Source organism: Podarcis muralis, chromosome 1 (genome assembly GCF_964188315.1).
Source record: "Podarcis muralis chromosome 1, rPodMur119.hap1.1, whole genome shotgun sequence".
NCBI classification, from domain to species: domain Eukaryota; kingdom Metazoa; phylum Chordata; class Lepidosauria; order Squamata; family Lacertidae; genus Podarcis; species Podarcis muralis.
Window position 1 is genome coordinate 33,448,935 of NC_135655.1, and position 19,947 is coordinate 33,468,881.

At 40.0% G+C, this 19,947-nt stretch overlaps 1 protein-coding gene across 2 annotated transcripts; it reads left to right on the plus strand.

The window, feature by feature from the left end:
• Window positions 1-2,587: 2,587 nt before the first annotated feature.
• Window positions 2,588-17,948, plus strand: MBIP (MAP3K12 binding inhibitory protein 1). Of its 2 annotated transcripts, XM_028720488.2 has the most exons (9): window positions 2,589-2,803; window positions 6,660-6,770; window positions 8,664-8,885; window positions 8,995-9,091; window positions 11,625-11,690; window positions 13,388-13,540; window positions 14,671-14,768; window positions 15,683-15,721; window positions 17,464-17,948. In XM_028720488.2, the coding sequence occupies exons 1-9, from the start codon at window positions 2,672-2,674 to the stop codon at window positions 17,566-17,568; spliced, it is 1,023 nt and encodes a 340-aa protein (XP_028576321.2). In that variant the 5' UTR covers window positions 2,589-2,671; the 3' UTR covers window positions 17,569-17,948. The 2 variants fall into 2 exon arrangements, with proteins under 2 accessions (XP_028576331.2, XP_028576321.2); XM_028720498.2 differs by lacking the exon at window positions 6,660-6,770 and having other exon boundaries at window positions 2,588-2,803.
• Window positions 17,949-19,947: the final 1,999 nt, after the last annotated feature.

The following is a 19,947-nucleotide window of genomic DNA, read 5'->3' on the forward strand; positions in this document are numbered from 1 at the left end:
AGACAGATACACTTTTCTGAAAAGAAACAAGTGGGTAGCAGTGTAAAATTTGCAGTTGTGGAGTAGAATCTCTTGACCCTGACAAACAAGAGCAAAAACTTTTGTGTTGAGAAGTAAGTCTAAGGACTTATTTTTCATTTTTACATGATGCAGGATAAAAATGCCCATTATTTATATAACCTTTTCTGAAAGTTCAAAACACTTCATGGATGTAGTGCTTAATGGCATGTTTTTTTATATAATGTAAATGGCACTGGAGTTGAAGCTTGAAGTGAGAGGAGGAGTTTAATGTGTTCACTTCCTGCTAGGATCCCAATTTTAATCACTTCTCCAAAGCTACTACCATACATGCATTTCCAAAGAAGTTCCCACTGGCACCAGGAGAGGCTTCCCTTGAAAAAACAGCTGCAAACTGTGGATGGGAAAAGTTAAACATCCTCTCCTCACCCTACCCTCCAGTCCCAAGGCTGTTATTTACATTTTAAAAAATGTTATACAACATATAACCTTTATTTAAAACCAACTGTGTGCTAGGCACTATGTAAATCCAGGTGTCTCTGTCCACACATTTCAAAGGGCTGCTTTGTGTGGTGTTTGGGGTTTAATTCTCCCTCTGCATGGCAATAAGCCTGCCAGAGAGAGACATGCGTGAAGGGGAAGTCCATGCATGTACAGCTTGGGCTCAAGCTAAAGACTGTACCTCCCTGCATCAGCCTTCTTCTGGGAAGGCCTTTCTCATGGTCCTGACACCTTCACAGGCATGCTTGGTGAGCACACAAGGGCTTTCTTGGTGGCTGCTCCCAGATTGTCAAACTCAACTCCTTTCTGCTTTCCTTTTGCCAGCAGGCAAAGACCTCTTTGTTGGGACAAACTGGCAGCAACTTCCGAGGGTGGGTGTTGTGCTAACTTTGCATGTGTTTTTAAATGTTTATACAGTAATAGCGTTATTGCTGTCTTTTAATATTTGTATTTATTCTCTCTCTCTCTCCGTGTGTGTGTGTGTGTGTGTGTGTGTGTGTGTGTTAAAGTAAAGGTAAAGGGACCCCTGACTATTAGGTCCAGTTGTGGCCGACTCTGGGGTTGCGGCACTCATCTTGCTTTATTGGCTGAGGGAGCTGACGTACAGCTTCTGGGTCATGTGACTAAGCTGCACACGGAAACGCCGTTTACCTTCCCGCCAGAGTGGTACCTATTTATCTACTTGCACTTTGACATACTTCTGAACTGCTAGGTTGGCAGGAGCAGGGACCGAACAATGGGAGCTCACCCCATTGCGGGGATTCGAACCGCTGACCTTCTGATTGGCAAGTCCTAGGCTCTGTGGTTTAACCCACAGCGCCACCCACGTCCCTTCGTGTGCGTATTAGTTCTGTTTTAATTTCTGCTGTGAGCTACCTTGGGTCCTGCACTGGGAGAAAGGCAGGATATAAATAAATACTTTTCATCATGTTAACGCCCCAAGTCAATGAAGAGCACTGTGGAAGGGCTTCTTGCATCTTTTGCATGCAGAATGTCCCAGGTTAAGTCCCTGACATTGCCAAGCAGGGCTGGGAAAGATTCCCTGTTGGGAAACCAGGGGAGTTACTGCCGGGTCAGTGTAGGCAATACTGAGCTAGATGGTCAACTGGTCCAACTCAGTATAAAGGGCATCCGAGGATCCTGAGCACCTAAACCCTTGCACGCACTTCTCTCTTCATGGCAGTAGCGGTGCAAGAGCTAACAACCAGCAGGGCCTTTCTTCTGTTGTTAAGGAGTGAAACAGTGGTGTTAAGATATGGCATGCTGCTCTAGGTGGGTGCAGAGTTCTCTCCCCCCCCCCCCCGCTCTCCACGTGAAGCTTTATTTTTGGAAGAAGCAGGGAAGCTCAGCATCAGATCCTGTGTAGTTTCTGCAAGGTGGGACGGAATCTGAATGCTACTTGCCTTTAAAATTTAAAAGGAACAGCAAATTATATTTGCATAGTGTTCAACTTGAGTTCTTTATGAAAGGCTTACATTTAGTCATCTGCTTAAGGCATGAACCTTAGCACTCAGCCCTTACTCTGACTTTGCTGAAGCAGACTGTCGTGTAACAGGCACTGAACACACGTGCTCTTCTTTTCACTCAGCTGCTGTCCCCAGGAGAATCCCTGGATTGTAAGCTGCTCAGGGCAGGGTCTTGTCCTACACACACACACACACACACACACACACACAAACGCTTCACCGGATAGCTCAGTCGGTAGCGCACGAGAATCTAAATCCCAGGGCGAGCCTGGGTGAAAGATTCCTGCATTGCATGAGGTTGGACTACTAGATAACCCACCTCTACAATTCAAACATCTCCTTTTCCAGATGCTTCTCAACGCAGCCACATTGCGCAACGATCAAAGCGGCTGCTCCGCCCCTCAAACAGCAGCTGGTGGGGAGCAAAGGCGCTCCCCTTGAGAAGGACCGCGTTTACACGGAGACCGGCAGGAGCCGCACCCGCAAAGGCGGCGCGTCTCAGAAGCCCCGCAGCTGCGTCCTTCCCTCTCTACCCATCGGTCACGTGAGTGGGCGGGGCCCTGAAGCAGCTCCGGAGGCGAGCCTTCCTCCGTCATCCCCGTGCGACGAGGCGCGAGGGGCGGAGGGAGGGAGAGGCATGGCCCCCGCCGCCGCCGCGCCCGGGCTGTTTGTTGTGGGCGGCTGTTATGGCCTCCGTCGCGGGAGAGGCCGGCTCCATCCCGCCCGAGGTCTCCGCCCCGCTAGGGGACTCCTCCGAGGAGGCAGCCGGAGAGGTCTTGAGAGGCGCCCTGCGCTCGCTGCCGGCGCTGGTGGGGCAGGTTAGTTTTGCGGGGAGGGAGCCAGCGCAGCAGCCGCGCTTGGCGGCAGAGTCGGAGGCAGGAGGGATGAGGTGCAGTTGTTGCCGCCGTGGAAACGTCCTCGAAAAGGGGGGGCTTATCTAAAAGGGGAAAAATAAAAGGTCGGCCCCGACACCCAGCTCCGATCTCGCTGCACAAGTTTCCCGAAAGACGTGTATCTGCACGAGACAATCGTGTTAAAATAGTTTTTAAGGAGTCTCTCCAAGGAAAAGAGGCTTATGATTAAGCCTAGCATAGTGCTTCAGGGCTCCCTTCCCACGTTTTCTCCGTCACGCTTCGCGTATCTGAGCATCGAACCGAGCTTACCAAACCTAAGCTTGCTACTACTTGGAAGCAACAGCTATTGATTTCCGCAGGAACCTCTTGCCACCCTCGGTGATTGTTGTTGCTGACATGCATGCCCCACAGAAATCAATAGGATTACAAGGGACGTTTTAATCCTCACGTTTTTCCTAGTGGGGTGTTGCTTTCATATATTTCATTTAGCTTTTCCAGGCTCGTTTTTCTTTGATGCATTTGGTACATTGCGCTTTCCAACCCCAACCCCCCACCACTCACGTGTGTGTAATGTAAATCTGCAAATTTGGGAACCTATTTTGTATATGGCTCTTCCTCTTCTTCCACTCTTTTTTTTTATAATAACCTTCATTATTTTGACTTGTGTGACACTGGCACATGGGTGGCCGACACACATTTGTTCTTCAGTGATCAAATGTAAGTAGCTGAAGAACTGAGTTCAAATTGTGGTTTACATATTGTAAGGAAGGGGAGCAAAAATCCCATGTGAAACTCAGCATTCTGTAATTGCTTTTTTGCCACCTTTATAAATGCCTACATACACACATTTTACAGTCTGCCTTTCTAAAGGATAGAAATCTCTTTAAGGCTTGTGTTACAATGACTCTTAAAAAACCTCTGCTATTAACCTAGGTAAAATGTAACAAATACAGGCCTGTCCTCAAAATCTTCTCTTGCATCCTTGAGCATTTACATGCATTTCAATTAAACAGAAGCACATATTGATTGAGGAGTAGATAAATGGTTTATTTCTATCTGCATTGATGGTAAGATGGCTGCTGGAGTGTAGTATCACTTCTAGTGTCCAAACTTTTTTTAAAAAAAAGTGAGTTGAAAGTGGGAGAGGATGAAGAGAGGAGCCATAAGAATTCTTTACAATGAGGAAAGGATCTATTACAGAGACAGATAATTAAAAGATTCAATAGCTATAGTTTCAAGAAGTGGTTTGATCAAAGAACTTTAAGGAGGAAATAGAAATTGGTCAGAGTCAATAAACAGTGTCATGTTATGTCTTTTGTTAAACTACATGAAGTGGGTGGAAATTAGTTAGATGGAAACTAGTTGTCTGGCTTTTTGAAAGTGGCATTTTCTCCAATGGATAAAAAGGGTTAGATTTAGATCTGGGAAATATGGGCTCAAGTCTTCATTGCTGTTTTGGATTTATTTTGTAGCCTTGGCCATATATCATCATCAGTTCCCCTTCTCTTAAGATGGTATTACAAAAATATTTTTTCATTTGCAATGAAGATTGTAAACAATTTTCAACATCGGTAGTTTAATCCTAAACATATCTGCTCAGAAGTAAGTCTCATTGACATTCCTAGGTTTTAACTCATCTTACAGCAGTCTTAAGTGTAGGGAAAGGCAATGTGGTGGATCCATTGTTGCATCCCAAGCCCTGCTGCTTTGGCAGACAACTGGGGGACTGGTTTCTGTAATTTTTATTTATGCACAGTGAAGTCTGGGCTGGCACCGCTGAAGGGCCTGAGAATTAGTCCCTCAGGGAATATACAGAGCTTTGGATCCATCCCGTCAAAAACTTCCCAGTAATACTGTGTTAGGGCTTTCCTCTTTCTACTGCTGGTAGAAGCCAGTAGAGGGACATGTATGTGCCATCCTAACACATTGCCCATCCAGTCATCATAGGAACACTGGAAGATACCCTATACTAAGTCTGATCATTGGTCTTTCTAGCTCAATATTGTCTACATTGACTGACAGCAGCTCCCCAGGGTTTCGGACCTATCTGGAGCTTCCAGGAATTGAACCAGGGTCCTTCTGGGTGCAAAGCAGATGTTCTGCCACTGAATTATGGCCCTTCTCCATGCTTTTCAACATGGGGCGGAGGAGGGGTAGGAGTTCACTTAAAGCGTCTATAGAATTTCAACCTAAAAGTGCTAAATAAAGTAATATCTGCGGGAGGAAACCAGTGTAAATAATTTGGTAAAAATCTTCCTCCCACTTTTTGTAGCCTCTGTTGAAATTAAAATTTTAAATGAAATATTTTCACATAGGATACACACACAAACACACACAGAGAATACTGAAGTGTATCATTATTTTAAAATAGAAAATAGCCACCATTAGTTCTGAGCTTATCCCCATATTTTGAGAACATCTTCTGAACTCCCAAGGGCATCCATGGGAGAAGCAAAACATATGAGAAAAGTTGCACAAGGCATGGGTGCAGGGAAAGTGAAAATGGGAGCATCAACTACTTCCACATCTTTTATTTTAAAAGCTAGTAATATTCAAATATATATAGGCCGAGGGCCTTCTGGCGGTTCCCTCACTGAGAGAAGTGAGGTTACAGGGAACCAGATAGAGGGCCTTCTCGGGAGCCCTGTTTAGGGAAATTTTTAATGTTTGAAGTTTTTTTCCTGTTTTTAGTATTCTGTTGGGAGCCGCCCAGAGTGGCTGGGGAAACCCAGCCAGATGGGCAGGGTATAAATAATAAAATTATTATTATTATTATAATTATTATTATTCAGCCCAAAAATTATGACTACTTAAAATATGAGACTGAAACCATCAACACATGCAAGATTATATCCAAGAATTTTGCACATCATACTTAAAATGACATTAGTAATTCCTGCTACCTATTGAGTGCACAATTACGCCATAGCAGAAAATTTCAATATATATATATGCTTCAGTCCTCTGAAGAACATATCTCTTTTATATGTAGAAAAAAGTGGCATGTTTCTCCCTGGGCTTGGAAATAATCTGTTAAATGGCTCCTGGTTTCCTAGTCTCCTTTTGCCTGCCCCACTGTTGCTCTTAATATTGGAGAACCCTTCACCTCAAAGTGTTCAGAGTGTACTAAATATTTCAGTTGAGGGAAAGAAAACACTGGTGGAAACCACAAATAATGTGTCCCTAATTGTTAAACTCCTGGCCCAATTCCACCTCTGTATTTACATACAGCATAAATAGGGCATGTCTGAAGTAAGAATATTGAAAAATCCTCAAAAGTATGATGTTCAGGAACAGGGGGTTAAGTTTCTAGACTCAAAATAGCAGTAATTTTTAGTAGAAAAAATAAAACTACAGTAACTAATTGAACTCTATTCAGTTAACTGTCACAAGTGCTCCATTAGAATGTCACCTCAGAACATGGTTGTTTTAAAACTTGAGTTGATTAACCTGCAGATTCCTCTGTCATTAGAAGTGAGAACGACAACTACCTTAGATAGTAATAGATTTATTCTCTATAAATTTTCCTGAGGACTAGGAACATAGTTCAGAAGCGGTGTCCCACAGAGTAAGAGTTGCCAGGAAGCAACAGCAGGAGATGACTTGTATTGAAGGCCTGCTTGTTTGCTTTCCATAAGCATCTTCTTGGTCAGTGTGGGAAGCAGGCTGCCAGACTTGGGAGTAGACCATTGGCCTGATTCAGTCTGTTCTGGACGCTTTCGACTGATGTGAAATTCCCGTTTAACTCTTAGGCTGTTTGTGGTTGGAAGGGCTGTTGTGTTGAGGCCCTCTTGTGACATGATTTGTTTCACTTTTGAAGCTTAATATTGGAGAAGATGTGGTGAAAATTAACATCGACTGGAGCAAGCTTCAAAGTACATCACCCGCGTTGCTCTTTACTGCTCTGCAGCAGCATATATCAGGTTTACAGGTAATTTTTTTTTTTATTGGAACTTTAAAAACTCAGCTCTCTCAGAGTAATCCTTAAATGCAGAACCTCGGCTCAGCAGTTAGGGCTGCTGTGTCAGGAAATGGTGCATCTTGCTGTATTGTACACCTGAGGTTCCACTGTGCTTTCTAAAAGATTTAAACCTGTTACCTTAAAACAATTATCAGAAGGATTGTGGGAATAGCATTGCAAGCTACTGTGGATAAGTAGATTGCGCAAATGCAGTCCTGTTGATTTCTACACTTCCATTGTAAATGCAGTACATTTCCATCTGTGGTGGGTTATAATTAAGCAATAACACGGCAGGTGTGTCTCATGCTATGATAATGATTCCATGCGTTGGGTGAGTTCTGCGGTTCGTAGAGTGCTTTCAGTGGATCAAGAAGTGGCATTATCCCAGCATGGTGCATCCTGGTGTGTGTGTCTGCAATTAACCATATTTCCAGCACAGATTTTTTCCCCTCCAAAGTAACTTCTTAGATATTTAATCTTTCATCTTGTCAAGTAACCAGTTGCTCTGTGTTATCCTATTCATTTGACATTTTAAAACCGTTATTAATGTGAAGTTGCACTATTTGCCTTGTTCCTTGTTTTTGGATGTCATTTTGGATTGCATGCTAGCACAGTTATGTGGTGTCTGTGTGATGCCACAATGAGAATATATTCAACTGAGGTGTGGCCTGTCACAACATCTCCTTTGCAAGTTCTCTTGGGAATAAAACAGAATGATGTTGGTTCATTTCCTGTCTGTCTTTGTGGGGGCTTGTCTAGCAGAAATTTCCCGATGATTGTGCCATCGTTCTAAATAATGTATATATCAAAAGCTTTTAAAAAAGAAAAGAACTTGCAGGGCAGTGAGCACAACAAGTGCTCTCATGCAATTGTTTCTTAGTATGAGAACTAATAACCTTGTAAGTGGATGTTCTTATTTTGTTACTGTTTTTTCAGGCAATTTGATAGTGCCAACCGAAGTATTTCTATTAATAGCATTGGTGTAAAATCCTAATTTTGTAGCTCCAAATAAGGAATAAACATGAAGCTCAATTAAATGGAAGTGGGGGGATTGCTGATGTTGGTAAATCACTTCATAGTTTTTGATTGTTTGCATGATTTGCAAGTACTGTTTTTCGCTGGGTTGCTGTCTAGCCCTTTTATTGCAGCTTCTTTAAAAGTGTAACAGAAGAATGGATGAACGAACTTGCATTTGGGTTTATTTTGTTGTGTGACTTTGCATACAAAATGCAAAGGATATAAATAGGGCTTTTTTTGAATGATGAGAAAAAGAAGGTGCATTTATTTTGCTTCTCTGGTTATTGGCTGTGTTGGGAGATGCATGAACCTGGAGTACAATGTTTGTATTCTCCCATGCATTTTGGGTGGCTGCGTTTCAAGTGGAGATGCTGCCAGTGATGTAGTGTTAAAGCAAGAGCTTTAACAGAATGAGAGTCTTGGCTCTCATGTTAAGGAGGAAAAATACTTAAGCCTTAATGTTCTGGGTAAGCATTTGAATGGCATGTAAATTAAGTGGCATTGGTGCCGAAGGGTGCTGCTTTGATTTGGTACAAAACAGATGAGTAACAGGCAGATTTTCTCAGATAGTCTGGACCCTCCAGAGGTTGTTTTTCCCCCCAAATACGCAGATTAGTAAAAGGCACTGATCGAAAGGGCAGTGACACTTAGAGATGTTGTATTTTAATTCTAGTTTGATTGGATTATGTACACAAAGGTGATGGCATATGGCCTCTACAATTATCTTAAGAAGCTTGTTTTAGAGATTCCAGTTAAGAAAAAGTGTTGTGTCAGTTTGAATCCCATCTCTCTCTCTCTCTCTCTCTCTCTCTCTCTCTCTCTCTCTCTCTCCTTTCTTTTGCTTAGCCATTTATAGAAAAACTCCAGTCTTTGATTAAAGAAGAAAGCACTGTACCCGTTGATGATTCCAGTAAGACAGAAGGTGGAAAGTGTGAGACTAATTCAAATGTAATAGAAAAAGACTTGCAGATGGAAGTGACACATGCAGCTTTTGGTTCTGCAAGCCTGAAAGAGGCTCATGTTGATTTTGACCCAGAAGTAGTCCAAATAAAAGCTGGGAAAGCTGAAGTGAGTGAGTCTTGGGCCACTTTTTTTTCTTTTCTAAACTAGACCATTCTCCCCCTATTTTGAATGGAAATAATGAAATCTAAATATACGTTGTCCCTGTCACCTGCAGATTGAAAGACGAATATCAGCCTTCATTGAAAGGAAGCAAGCTGAGATCAATGAAAACAATGTCAGAGAATTTTGCAATGTTATCGATTGTAATCAAGGTAGCTGTCCACTTGCGGTTTAATTTTCTTACCCTTTTAAGTGTGATCTCTTGCCCTATTATTTGAACAGCTCTTAAAAAAAAATATTGAAAAAAGGGCAATGTTACATAGTTAACCATGTAAAAGGCATTGGTTAGACAAAACGTAAAGGGAGTCTTAGTTTACAACACCCTGATTTGTACTCATTTATAATTCGGTCCCAGTGACTTCAATAAACTTATTTCCAGTGTAATCTAATTTTTATTTTAGGGTATTCTCAATAACTGTAGTGGCATACAAAAGTGTACATGATTTCTAGACTGCACCCTTAACTAAGAATATGGCTTTTCTAAAAATATTTTGGGGAAAGCTATATGGGGTATGAATAGAGTCCCCTTCCTTACTATAAATCAATCTGAGCAAGTCTGTGTTTACTGGGGTTTTTTTAACCTGTTCTCTTCTTACTAATTGCATTTTAGTGCGAGTAACTGTGCACAGAAATGTATCACAGAAGTGTTTTAATAATGTGCACTAATAATCTTAAAACGTGAGGAGAAAAGTATGCTCTTAATGAAGTATAACTTCTGGATTTCATCATTTAGATGTACTGAAGAAGATAAGCATGGTTGTTAAGCTCCTTTAGCTTGTCATTGAGATTTCCATTTTATACATGGCCATCACTTGTCCAACACACCACATCCCTCAGAAACTACATTTCTCTCTTTCTGTACCAGTGACCAAGATCATACCACTGCCCAAGTCATCTTTCATCATCAGTGGCATTGCTTTCTGGGTATTAAAAGGACCAACTCTGAAGGTGAACATTTTTCCACCTGTGCTTTTAATTATTATTAAACTAGATGAGAAAAATGGAATACAGCAATCACACGAATTATGTCACGAATAAAATCAAAATCGAACAATAATACATATGTGTGATATGCCTGCAACACAAATTCCATAGTTTTATAAGCAGAGCAAGATTCCTCAGTATCTTAAGAAGGGCAAATAACCATTTCAGTGTTTTGATCATATTGTCCTTTCCAAAAGGTGACACATTCAATTGGTAAAGATGTTCTTTACACTTCTTAAACCTTATGAAATGTGTAAGCTTCACCACCAATAAGTGCTTGCCTTCCAGTGCAACCATATCCATGTATACTCCAAAGTCTCCTTTAAGTTCAGTGGGCTTGCTTCCAGGAAAGTGTTTATACGATTGTAGCCTTAATCATTCTTCAGTAGATTTTTACTGTTCTCTGCTTGGAAACAATTTCAGTTTTTTCAGTAATTAACACTTTAGTTACCACTTTTCTCTATTCGTATCTTATATAAAAAGTCTGACCCCAAATAAAACATTTTGGCAAAAACAAAAAACAAACCACCAATTATCAAAGTCATCAGCAGAACTGACAGCATCTCCAGTGCCTATCGTCTTGTATTAAATGCATCTGTCTCAATTTACCTTGTGCTGTATACCACCTGCACATGATTTTAAAGTGATTTTCCCTTAAATTAGTTGATATAGAATACTTGATTTCTTGTGTAAATACATACTCACATGAATATTCTATAATATCACTCCTTAAATATTTCCCCAGTCTAGTCTAAATTTATGTTCAGTGGGAACTTATGTTTTGAGGAAATGATAATGTTCAGAAAATAAACCTTTCGTTTTTACCAGATTTTTTATATCTATAGTGTGTGTGTGTGTGTGTGTGTGTGTGTGTGTATAATTTCAAAACTTGTTTAATTTTAACCAAGTGTTTACTAATCCATTCTATTACAAAAGCATTTAACAGAAAACATGATATAATTCCTCACACACATGACTTTAGAAAGTATCCATCTTTAAAATAAGAATAAAAATAAATTATTTAAATGAGTGCCTTGCCCAAACAATTAAAGTAGCCATAAATTCACTCCATTTAAGAGTATCATTATAAAAAACAAGTCTAATTGGAAAGCAAATCATCTTGTCCTTATCCTAAATATTTGACACAGGAGTATTGCCAATATTTCTTTCTCTCTCTCTAAGCTGCACACTTGGAACATATAAGATTGTACCTTTCCTGTACGGAATTCCGACATATGTTTTGGATCTTTTAACATTGAAAGCTGGGCGCTTCTGGAAATTGGCATTTGTTAAGTGTTAATGGGGTTTTTACTTTTTAAAATATTAATAGAGCAGTATAGTTAATAACTGCTAAACATGAAGACCCTAAAATGTGGATAATATTATTGTCCCTAGAAAAAGTAATCTCAGTAATCTGTATATCTGTAATCTGGCCTACAGTAAGTAAAACCAAGTTTGAACATCAGCACTGAGTGTTCTGTGCTTTTAGGTTGAAATCCAATTTTAGTCATATTTGGGGCAGCTAGATTGAAATCAGTAACTTAAGTAAAGTCTATTGATTTCAGTGGGTCTACTCAGAATATGACATAATTGGATACTGCATCTTATTTAGGTATGCTAGCTGGCTCTGTTAAGCCTCTGGAGCAAAGTGTGGGCTTTTTAAATGACTGCACTAATGATCACTTATTAAAACACCCTTAGAAAACAGTTGTGCAAGGACTGATGCAGTGTTCACACCTTACCCAGGATTCAAAAGTCATGTTAAGGGTAAGTACTATTTATCATTATCTGTCAGTGTATTTAATGAGGGATTTTGTCCTCTAAAGTAACCCTTTAAAAAAAGAAGAACCAATACAATTAGTATAGGCAAAAGGGAACTTGGTCAGTTTCTCTAAGCTCTTGAACTAGACATTCACTTGATAACGGAAGATCTCTCTCTTTCTAAGATGAGACCATCAATTGAGGCGATATACCTAGTCCAATGCACGTTTATTCAGAAAAAAAAAAGTTTCCAACTGAGTTGTGGGATTACAGCATCTGTTCATTTTCTAAGCCAATGAGAGACACTTTGTTCAGGTGCATTAGAAATGTTTGTCATTTTATATTAAATTTAGCTTTTCAGAAACAAGTGCTAGAAACTTGGGTTGGGGAGATGATTTTTTTATTACTGTTATTTAAAAAAATTATCCAGCTGTGATTTTAAGCACACCTATTAGGAAACAAATCCCATTGAACTCAGCAGGGCTTGTTTTGAAGTAAGTATGCTTGTGATCAGACTGTCAGCATTCTACAAAAGACTGTGGCTACTGTGGTAGAAAATGGCTTTTGGATGAAAGTTGCCTTGCATTATTATATCACTGATTCTCTAATTGCCTTTGTAGAATGGTCAAAAGCTTTATTCTTTAGGAAAGCTATTGGACCATAAATGGTTGTTTCGCTTTTGAAGTGGTTTTAATTGCTGTGATTAAATTATTTTTCATAGTTTTGTTCTCCGTCCTTCACCCCCTCCTGTTTTAGTGAGTTATTGCTCCTTTATTGCCATTTATTGTCATTTAAAAAAACAAAAAACCTAGGTTATTTAACTTGGTGGTGCTAAACACATTGGGCTTGTTGAGGAAAAGTGGGATATAAATGTTGTAAATAAAGAAACAAATCAATGGCTAGCTTTAAAAAAAAAAGATGGCAGTGTGAAAAGTTCAAGGAGTAATTCTCTAGAATAGTTGTCTGGAGCAAAGGTGGGGAACTTGTTTGACTCCAATCTCCCATCACCCTCTGCCCCAGCCAGCATGGTCAATGATCAGGAATGACCATTGCTGTTAATCCAGCAATGTCCGGAGAATCAAATGATATTGCTCTCTCTTTTGTGGAGCGTTTATTGTGGGAGTCTGGAACTCCTGCTAATTGTATTCTTGTTTTTGGGGGGGCGTTGAAGAGTAGGTGAGTCATTTCTATTAAGCTGAGCACCACATAATCTTTAGTACTTAATAGTTGCTAATTTACCACATTGAAAGTAAGTTCTGCCATGCAATTTCTAATTGGAAGTCTTTTAGGTTACTGTAGAATCACAGTACAGTAGTGCACATGACAAGAACAATGCAAAGCACATGGGATAGTCATATTTATTTTTCCCAGCATGAGGCATACAGACAGCAGGAGTATTTGAGTCAGTAAGGAAGAGTAATTGAAGAATTCAGAAGTTAGGTGTCTTGTGCAGTTTAGTCACCACCAGAGTAGAATGCGGAACATTACAGTTTAAGTTAGGGAGAAATGCAAATTGAGATTGGCTAGAATTATATTCTCTTAACTAAGGAAGCCGCCCTGGTGGTAGTCCTATTAAACACAGTGGGCTTACTTTTCTATTGAAATTAATGAAATTGCACTGTCAAAAGTATTCTCCTAGCAGATAATCCTTGCTTGTTCCTTCCATGTGTGTAAAATATTCATCTTGTACTTCTTGAACCTAGTTTCTCGAGTTGTAAACACCTACGGCCCCCAGACTAGAAGTGACAGTGCTCATGGGTCCACTCATAAGGCGAACTCCCTTTCTCGTGATTGTGGGAATCAGGCTGTAGAAGAGAGACTGCAGAATATTGAAGCACATTTAAGGTTGCAAACAGGTTTGTAGAAAGCTTGTTATCTGTGCATGCAAATCATTTGTATTCGTGCCCTCAGTTGTGAGTCATTCAGTGGAGCAGAAACCATCAGAAGTATAAATTCGAAGTGTAACTATAGATAAGGCTACACTTTTACCCCTGGTGTCATACTTTTGGACTTCAAAATTTGGGAGTGTCCTGGCTGAAGAATGATGGGACAAGGATTAAAATTGCTCATGTAAAAGCACTATGCATTGCATTTCCTTCTCTCTTTTTGTCCCCTCTCTCTCAAAAAAATCTGTAGGAATTACTTGTGCAGGTGTTCAGTCTAGTTGGATATACTACTCAGTGGCTGGTGGTCTTTGACATGTTTACATGTTGACCGCTGTCAGGCACCTTGCTGGGCAGCCTAGCATGTTCATTACTAGCCTCTTCCATATAAGGAATGGAAAGAAAAACTCACTAAGTTCTTGTAAAGATCCAAGAGAGGAATTATACTCTGGGAGATATATATATAGTCTGCAAATCTAAATGTGTGCATTTTATTTTTCATGCCAGTCATGTTTCACTTCTAGTACAGTACATCCACAAAATTTTGAAGTAGAAGTGTAAGGACTTTGGCATATGGTTCTTCAGATGGAAAAATGTCACAACTCACAACAATAAGTGTAGTCAGGGTCCCTTTGCAGAAATCCTGATCAGTGGTTTCATTAACTCTGCTTTGATGGAGCATAATGGACAGAGTTATATTTTCAAAGAACAAGAAGTAAAATACAAGATGCGATTTATTTTTTAAAACAAAGCAAAATATTAAACCTATGTCTTTTTTGCAATTGCATTCAGAGCCCTGGATCACCACATGTATATAAGCAACGCACTTCCCAAACCAGTCTTGGAATCCTGCCTTGCTAGGATTCAGCAGGTCTTGGCACCAGAGTATTGCTATTTAATGTTGTATGTTTTCCCTCCTATGCACCCTTGGTTATGTTCACATCTTGATTGAGAGATTAATCTTAAAGACTATACTGAACTTTTCTTTTCTTTTCTTTTGAATGCTTCTAGTCATGCTAGCTTTTCATATCTATCTATCTATCTATCATCCATCCATCTATCTATCTATCTATCTATCTATCTATCTATCTCCCATAATATAGGTGGACCAGTGCCAAAAGACATCTATCAAAGAATAAAAAAGCTGGAAGATAAGATTCTTGAATTGGAAGGAATGTCTCCCGAATATTTTCATTCTGTGGTAAGTCTAACTCTGTTGCGCTTAATAAGGTGCACAAAGCAAAGTATGTGGGGGTTCTCTATAGTAAAAAGGGGGAGTTACTTCAGTCTAGCCATTTTGTTCCAGGCACAGTTTTCTGCTGTACTTTCCCAGCTCCACAGTCTGTCTTGTTCATTTCTCTGGAAGGGACAACTCTTCATGATGCTCTCTACTGAGGACAGCTAGGCTACCAGCAGATACGATATGTTCTATGTACACACTGGAGAATTCATGAGGTGCTGTTTTGGGAAGATGGACTAGTTTTTTTAAACTGTACAGAGTATTTTCCTCTTACAAAGGTGAAAATGTTTTCTCAAGAGCTAATTTACTCATTCGGATTTAAACACACACATTCACACACACACGTATTCCAGGACTCAGGATACAGAAAATTAGGGATGAAGCCTGACTACAGTCAGTTTGCTTGCTTTTTGCCAGCAGGTTTTCCAGTCTAAAAAAGCACACACACAGCTGCTAGGGTTGGTTAAAAACTCACTCGGCAACTGTTTGGGGAAGTAATGAATCCAGCACCCACTCGTACACAGCTGGTCAGCAGGATTTAATATCCGTGTGTGAAACCTCAGCAGTTGGATGAAAAAGGTGAGCCACATGTTGATAGTCCATCAATGCAGGTGGTTCCCCATCTTTTTGCACATAACGTGCTCCTAGCAGTATTAGAATAAGCAAATTTTATGTAGGAGAGGATTCAGGTGCTCATATTTCTCTTCAATAGAAAATGGAAGCCCTTTGTGAAGGATGGGCTCTAGGCTGCTGCCTCTTTCATTATGATGAGGAAAAGAATTCTTGTCCTTTCTTGTTTTAGTAATACAAAAGAAACATAGAAGAGAATCTGCTTTACTTATATTTGGACTTTTGGGTTGGTCTTTTTTTTTCAGAATTTGTCTGGCAAGAGAAGGAAAACCCAACAAAACCAAGTGAGTGCTGCTAACCTGTGTGTTTCTTGCAATTAAAAATTCAGAGATTTATAACCTTTGGTATCCCTCTACTCTCAGCTTGCTTAAGCTAGAATAGACGCAGCAGAAACCCCTCCGCAACACGTGCATTTTCTTTGTCTCTGTTAACTTAGCATATATTTTAGCACTGTTAAAAATTTCATTGTTTCATAAGCTTAAAGATAGGATGGACTCATATGGCACAGTGGCCCCAGCCAAAAAAACCTTCTCCTATGATCATAGCTCCAGGCACCTTGGGGAGTGCTTAAATCTGCTTCTCAGTTCAGTCTGCTGGATTGCATGGGAAACAGTAACATCTCACATCTCTGGGGACCGACATCTCGCATAGCCCAGTCAATCCTCATGGAAATCAGAATCCAGTGTTCCCATAGGAGTATGGAGCTCCAAACATGGCATTCCACAAACATTTGAATCTGTCCTAATCCAGGATTTTATTTATTTATTTATTCATTTATTTATTTTTAAATCAAAGCATCAGCCCTTCTATGTTCTCTAGCAGCACAATCCTGTGCATGTTCCCTCAGTTCCCTTGTACACTGTGAAATTTACACCTAACTCCAAAGTAAATGTGCATAGGGTTACACTGGATCTCAATATGAGAAATCATCTTGGTAGTTTATAGATAGCAAATTAAATTCACCGCAACTTTTACCTCTCTCTCTCAGATTATTCTTATCCTAGCTAAGAAACATTAGGAGTTTTCATCATAATTACCACCATAGTCACTGGGGAAATTCAGATGTATAGTAAATCATGATTTATTAAGCCAGTGATAAGCATCCTACACACAGAGACTTCCCTTACATACCAACTTTGGAGCTTGTTTTATGGTTTCTTTAACTGCAGTTTCCTATTACATCAGAAATGGGAAACTCTGGTCTAACTTTGGACTCCAGACATCAATATGAAAGCAGTCTTCATACTGTGATCTGTGGTCCAGCATTAAACCACAGTTGAAGATTTTTTTAGCACCCTCAGAAGCCATACCATATCTGATGTAAAGTGAAACTGGTTTATGTAACCTCGATGAAAGTGGCAAAATGCGCAAATACAATGAGAAGAGTGTGTTGAACATGAATAAGATGCTGATTTTCTGGATTCTATCATGAAAAGCAGCACAGAGCGATCCTGGAAAAGGCACTCAATCTCTTTTCATACACAACCGCCACAGCTAGAGTGGTATATGCGAAAAAATGGAAAGAAAAGGAGATACCCACAAAATAAATAATGGCAAAATAAATTGAGAGAATACACAGAATTAGTAACTATGACCGCAAAATGAGTGGAAGTGTTTTTGAAGAATATCTCAGAGGATATAATAGTCAGTTTAACCTACAAGTAGGAATGAACATAGGAACAGCAGATCACATTAAATAAAGGAAGATTTGAGACGAAGATGGGTGGAATAATAGAATATGCAGCCGAGAAAAGACTGCCTAGAATGCCATGGGGAGATGGACTGGGAAGGATAAGAGATAATGGGGATAAGAGGGATAAGATTCATCATTATCTCTTATCTGAGGATAAGAGATAATGATGACTCTTGTATGGTGTGTGTATATATGTTGTAAAAGTGCATAAACAAAAAGAAAAGCAGCACAGAGACTTTTTTTTATAAAAATGGGGGGGGGGGGAGGACTAGAATGTTTCAGATGTTTATGCAACAAATCCAAGATGTTAACCTCTTTTTTTCTGAATGACAGAACTATTCTTTGGCTGAACTTGATGAGAAGATCAATGCACTTAAGCAAACACTGCTGAGAAAAACAAATGAAGGGAGGCCCAAGGTTGTGGATCAGCTTCTTTGAGTACAGTGATGTGACTTCATCGTGCTTTCATGTGTACTTAACTCCAGACTGCCCAAGTACTGTTTATCTAGGCACTCTGTGGAAATGAAACATTACATATGAACCAGTCAAATTCTTATTGGAAACCTAGGTCAAGTGAACTTTTTTTCTTCAAAATGAAGAATGCTTTTAAACGTCGCATTGTAAATGTCTCTTCCCTTCTGATGGAAAGGAGGGTCTGTAGAAACGATAAAAAGAAAACCATACTTCTTGTATGTGATGCCTGTGGATCAGAATGCCTCTTTAAATATAGTTTTATCCAAAGACTATAGTGCGAAATGTGATTGTTCATATAATTCGTATAGCTTTGTGAAATAAAGAGTTATATGTAGAAAATTTAAGCCAGCTTGCTGTGGTCTGGGTATCATTGGGAATTTCATGGTGCATTTAAAGGGATGAGGGATTTCTTGATGTAGGAAGGTTAACTGACATACATCACTAGGTGATACTGTTATGAGTGATACTGTTCATTCATGAGTTAATACTGAATGCTTATAGAAGTGAAATCCTTAGGACTATTTCAAAAGAAGAAAAGCAACTGTGTTACACTGAACTAACTTTCCACACGAGTTACCTTCACATAGGCTTTTTGAACTCTGTGTGATGCCTGTCTTGTCTTGACATCATAGACTCATAAAGAGTTAAAAAGGTAAAGGTACCCCTGCCCATACGGGCCAGTCTTGACAGACTCTAGGGTTGTGCGCCCATCTCACTCAAGAGGCCGGGGGCCAGCGCTGTCCGGAGACACTTCCGGGTCACGTGGCCAGCGTGACATTGCTGCTCTGGCGAGCCAGAGCCACACACGGAAACGCTGTTTACCTTCCCGCTAGTAAGCGGTCCCTATTTATCTACTTGCACCCGGGAGTGCTTTCGAACTGCTAGGTTGGCAGACGCTGGGACCAAACAACGGGAGCGCACCCCGCCATGGGGATTCGAACTGCCGACCTTTCGATCGGCAAGCCCTAGGCGCTGAGGCTTTTACCCACAGCGCCACCCGCGGCCCTCATAAAGAGTTACTAGTGACCTAAAAGATCATCTCATCCAACCCTCTTTTAGTATGGGAAAGCCACTACTGCAGCATCCCTGATTGGTTGCCATCCAGCCTCTGCTTTAAGACCTCTAAAGAGAAGAATGGAAACATTTTTCAAAAGTGTCATGATCAATACTACTGCTATGGTAATGAGCACTAACAGCAAGTGTGTTGTAGTAGGGAAAGTGTTGGTTGTTGTAGACTAGGCAAATCTTGGTTAAAGGCCTGTCTTAGCCACAAAGCTCAGTGTGGTGCTCTTGAATAGGGTTGTCATACGTCCAGAATTACCCAGACATATCTGGAATACTGCAGTCAGAAATAGTGTCTGGGTGGAAATCACAAAAAATGTCTGGGGAAATCTGGATGTATGGCAACCCATGTTGACAGTGCCATTTTTGGCGATTTCCCCTCATAATAGCTCAAAAGCTTCATATATTTTTTGTGAATTTGCCAGAAAATCTGAACAGCTTTTTCTGTCTGGATTTTCACTGTTTGACAAGCCTACTCATGAACAATTCTCTAGTCTCTCATCTAATTGAGCTGATGGGTTTATTGGAGGAATACAACTACTTCATCATTACAAACTTTTATTATCTGCCTTTTAAGGTTAAACGTTACATGGGCAATAGAACTTCCAAGAAAATGGGATAGTAATTCATCACAGAATCACTCTTCACTGCAGAATTTACACAGAAGTAGACCTGCAGTCTAGTTCTCCTAATTTGTCACCTGCACATTGATAAACAACATCCCCACATTTATACCACATACCTACTTGCAGATGCCTTTTTATTTAGTTATCATTCTGTAACAAAAAGATCCTAAGAAACCCAACTGAATTCTACAAATAGGGTGCTTTTTAACCCCAGGCAATGTTAATATTGGGGGTAGGACATTTTTTAAAAGCAAAAATCAAGCAAGGGAGGTAGATACCTTCTGATAGAATACATATGGTTTTGTTTTAGAATATTTTAGCACCCCAGACACAGGCAAGTTGGTTTGGGGTAGAAAAATACCACACCTGTATATGTCAGTTTCATACTACCCCATGTCAATTTCACTACATTAGAAGTTGGAGGGCGTAGGAAAATACTCAATAAAACTGGCTGTGTCGAATTGAAAGAGGCTAAATTTAGGCATAGGGACTAAGTACTCTACAACTTTACCTGGCATTTTCTAAAGGTAACAAAGTAACCAAACATTTACAGACAATACAAAGACATTTGGAAACAATCATAATTTATTTGTATGCCACCTTTCCATAGTTAAAGTTACAAACTGCAAAGGTGGTCCCAATAAATTGAACACAT